Source organism: Alligator sinensis, unplaced genomic scaffold (assembly GCF_000455745.1).
Source record: "Alligator sinensis unplaced genomic scaffold, ASM45574v1 scaffold200_2, whole genome shotgun sequence".
Taxonomy (NCBI): Eukaryota; Metazoa; Chordata; order Crocodylia; family Alligatoridae; genus Alligator; species Alligator sinensis.
This window is the reverse complement of record NW_005842732.1, coordinates 266,978-271,600: the sequence shown is the minus strand read 5'-3', so window position 1 is coordinate 271,600 and position 4,623 is coordinate 266,978. Positions and strand designations below refer to the sequence as shown.

The window sequence follows — 4,623 nt, the reverse complement described above, 5'->3', positions numbered from 1 at the left end:
CCGGGGCCGCGCCGAGCCGGGGCGGGCGCTGCTTCCCTCCCAGCCTCACCCGTTCCCGCTCGCACGTGCCGGCCGCCTCTGCTGCCCGGACCCTGCCTTGAGCCGGCGGCTGGGACCCGCGGGGCCCCGCCGGGGCGCGCCCGCAGCGGGTCCCCGCGGCGGCTGCCAGCCCCGCTCCTCTCTGCCTCTGCACCCACCATGGCCTTGGTTGTTGAAGAGGTTTCAGGTGAGCCTCAGCACCTTCTGAGGGGGACGGGGGTTAGGGGCAGGCTCACAGCTCCCTACACTTCAACTGCTGGAGGTTGCGAGAGAGAACGAGGGGAAGGGCAGGGGGAGCCCAGGTCATCCTTTACCTCCCCTCTGCAACATGAAGTTTCTTTTCTACCTGGGAGACCTTTACAATCTTTGAGTTCTCCTCTGCCCGAGGAAGGGTGTTTGGACCCAAAAGCTTGCAAAAAGATTTATTTATTTGCTACTATTTAGTTGTCTAATCAACGATATGGCCTCTAGCCCAAGAGTTTTGTCTGCCTCTGCTTTTTAGACCAACACAGCTACAAGTTATGTCCCTAATCACTCTCCCTTCCAGCATCTGCTCCCTGCCACCCTGTGACACACACCTATTTGATGTGCCCGGATGTCATGGGCTCTTGCCCATCACACAATCTATAAGCCCCCCTTAAGAAGGAAGACCACTGGGGACATACCAACTAATTGCTCCCTGTGCCACAGGAGACAGAGTAGGATGCAACTATGGCCTGGCCCCATGCATGGCAGTTCTTATGAGTTGAAAGCTGCCTATGCTTGGACCTGCCTGTCCCAGCTCCTTCCCTTGAAAACAGTGTCAGTCCCTAAGGAACTGGCTCCCTTCAGGTTTCAAGGCTGAGCTGTGTTTATTTTGTCTCCAAGCCCCATTTTGCCACACTGAGTTGCCTCTGCAGTATTAGTACAATCCACCCGCCAGGGACTCTCTGAATGTAAAGAGCTTGAAGCTCCCGGCTGTTGGATCCCCGGTTTGTTTTTCTTGAAAAAAAAAAAGATTTAAATCAGGTTACAGGCAGTGGGAGACTAGATCTCTCTTCTTTCCTCCCCTGCAAAGATGTGAGCACTAGACATAAAAGGGCCAAGTCCCCCAGCTGGTGTAAATCAGCATAGCTGTTCCAATGGTGCCATCTGGAGAGATTTTCACCTGCTGGAGATCTGGTGCAAATCATTTCATTCTTCATTCACACCAGCATAAATCAGGAGGGTCCCCACTGATGTCAGTGGAGCAGCACTGCTGCAAAGCCAGTGAAAATGAGAATCAAGCCCTAAGAGCTTTCCTACATATAACTAAGGAACAAATCCTGACTGTACTAAGTGAAGGGATGCACGTTATAAATCCAGCAGTCTGTCCTCTCTATTAAACCAAGACTATCAGAGGAGCAAAGGCACAGCAGTTTCCATCTGTTCTGCATTGCAGCGTTGTCTAAACCCTTTTGGGCTTTCTTGAATTTCCATCAGCCCAGTCCAGCCCAGGTGCAGGACCTTCTAGAGCTGCAGTGGCCCTGAGGATCCCAAAATGAAGCCTCTCACCCTCCAGCCCTTCCCCACTCCTCGGACAGAACAGCTTTCTTGCCTTTGCTAGGAGTGCAAACGTTTTGTGCATAACTTCACATTGGCAAGTTGCCACCTTCTACCAGCCCCCTTCCAAAACCCAAATTAACACACTGCTGCAGCAGAAATTGGAGAGGAAAGGCTGCAGTTTTATTTTACAACTCAATTAGCAAGTTTATACAGAAAAAACACCCATATAACCAAGAGAGATTTTATATCCCTTTGACCTTGCCAGCAAAAAGTCCTGTTCCAAGTGCAGATAGCATCCCTTTCCACCTGAGGGCACCATTGGTTGTACAGTTGTACAGTGGTCCATGTCTCCCCTTAGCTGTACCTGAAGTAGTATCATTTTTTCATCTGAGATGCTGGCTCGAGCCCCACTTACAGACCAAGTCTCTCCATCCTCCTCTTACACTGCAGAATCCTCCCGAGAACTCCAGAGCAGATTTTAAATACGTCACACATCACTGCTCCTGGAGAAATCCCTATTCCAGCCTCCATCGTCCTTTTATTAAAGCCAAACTCTTTGTAAATCCAACTTACAGATCATGGGCCAAGCTTGTCCCTGATGCCAACTTGCTGAAATCGACTCTCTTACACCAGGAATGAATCACCGCATTATTTATTCAGCTTCAATAAATGAATACAATCTGGAGTGCATCAGGGTCTCCTAATCAAGTCATGACTGTTTTAGTTGCAGTAGGAGTATTTCTTGGTAAGTCCAGAATTATTTTTATAAACAGAATGAGCAACTAACTGTTTCCTCTAACCCATTCCCGGCCCCGGTTTCCAAATGATATGGCCCAACCTTTCCCACCAAACTGATGGCCATTCCTCAACAGAAATATCTCCTCTTTCCTTTCTTGATCTTGCAGTCATCCATGGTTTGAATGTTCTCTGATCCATTCAATTAGCATCTCACTTCTCTCTCTACCACCACCCGCCTGATGACGGCTTTGTTCGGCTGAACCTTCCTTTGCTGACTCATGTCCCTCAGCTTCTTGTCTCCATGCCCAAAATGCTGCTAAGTCACCTGCCTTTAATCAGCTTGCACATATCAAAACACATGCTGTAGTTAAGCGGATGTTGCAGGCTGGAGCAGATGGCTGCTTTGTTACTGAGAATCTTAAAGCTGGAGCCCAGAAATAAAGAGAAAATATGGGCTTCCCTATCACAGCTGTACAGCTTGTAACAAGTGGACAACCTAGGGCAAAGGGCTGAGTGCCTATTTGCAGATTCTAGTGAGAGAATTCATTCTCTAGCTAGAGAATGAGCTACACTCCCTTTGGCACCAAAGGGAAAAGCACCGGGGTTTCATTGACTTCTGGAGAAAACTTCTGATTTCGTCATTGGGCCAAATCATAACATCACCGTCACTAGCCAGGGAAGATCACTTCTAGGGATGAGAAATGAAGGCAAGAAAAGAAATCTCAGAGCAGCAGCTGCACATGTGACATTGGATTGGTAAGCTGCAACGATATGGTCTTGTATCTCGATATCAGTTTACACTTCCTGCTATTAATAAAGCAAAACAGAACAAACTTCATTGACACAATACAAACCTCCCAGTCAAGATGTTTTGCAATGTTGCCACCAATGAGGCTGGAGACATACCAACTAATGAGGCATCTGTTTCTACATATTGGCAACCAGCTTTGCTTGTAGGGGAACAATCTCATCATATGTACCCAGATCTGCCAGCATCTCTCTTCATTACTTGCTTAACTTAAAGCTGAGCCTAGTCACTCTTCTTTTCTTGGGACAGGCAAAACAGCTGAGGCCAACCAGCTAATGATGGAAGTTAAGGCATCTTACAGTGCAATAAAAACCCAGGTGGATGTTCTCTTTCATGTAAAAAGAGGGCGTAGATTACTGTCATTTGGGTGGATTATTATAAAAATGACACCTTCCTATAGTCATTTAATCTATTAGATAAAAGCAGGTTGACCGCTGAAGACCTTGGTAATAGGCATGTCATGTTCCCTCAGTGAGAAAGTAGAAATGACAAATAAACATCAATAAAACATTGCCAATAGAATTAATTTGTGGAGGCAACCCAGAGAAACCTTTCACAGAAAAATCAGAATAAAGTCAGATTTTTTCCTATGCAAATAGGTATGAGATAGCTAACTGGAGACAGACATCTCAACTACAGCGATAAGGCACTGTAGTTTTACATTTTAAGGTAAAAACTGCATTGCCACCTTCTCACTAGCATGATCTGGGTGAAGGCAGGCACCTCCACAGCCCGCACTAGCATTTCAAATCAAGATAGCTAAATACAGTCCTCTGTCTCCACCTTGTAATCTAAGCACCTGCCACTGCAGTGACAGGACATGATCCATCTCCTTCCCACTCCTGCTCGCTAGCCCACGTTAGGTTTTTGAGGGTGCTCTGTGCTGTGGCAGGTGAGTGGGACCGAAGTAGATATCCTTATGGACTCAATTTGAAAACCAGGTTGCCAGTGAACAGGAGGGACTGGACCCTGTTCTACATTCCTCTCCAGTCCGACATTCCCATCACAGAGTAAAAATGGAACTTTTTGCAATAAGGACAAAGCCAGGAGAAATACCGCCAAGAGAATATTGCTCCTCCATCCAAAACTTCACCTGAGCATCTTGTTACTTCTCCATCATATTTGGTTCTTTCAAACCTTCCAAACACTTCTCATTACAAGCCTTTTAGTTCATTTGCCCTGTTCTCTTAACTTGGCAAAGAATGGCAGGCACTCCCTCCAGATCTAGAAATAGCCAACAAAAAGCAACAACTCTTACATACCATGACTGCAGATGAGAATCATGAATACATTTTGTTGGGATGGTTCAAAACTTATGTAAACCTATTGCATTTCTAAATAAATAAAAATGTTAAGGACAATACATATCAGGACAGTTATTCAGAAGCTGCTTTACAACATCTGGCACCAATAATCTGGAATAAAGTAATTGGAAACAATGAAAGTCAATGTTTGAGTGTTCATCTCATTGTCTGAATATCCACTCCCTGTCTGTATGAACAGAACATAAGCTG

At 46.1% G+C, this 4,623-nt stretch overlaps 1 protein-coding gene across 1 annotated transcript in view; it reads right to left on the bottom strand.

Annotated features, from left to right (window-relative positions):
* Positions 1-2,581, bottom strand: part of GDF7 (growth differentiation factor 7) — a 6,018-nt gene extending 3,437 nt beyond the window's left edge. Inside the window, exon 1 of the mRNA XM_006034384.2 lies at positions 2,516-2,581. Within this exon, the coding sequence (XP_006034446.1) occupies positions 2,516-2,581 (66 nt within the window). The remainder of the gene's footprint in view (positions 1-2,515) is intronic.
* Between the last annotated feature and the right edge of the window lie 2,042 nt (positions 2,582-4,623).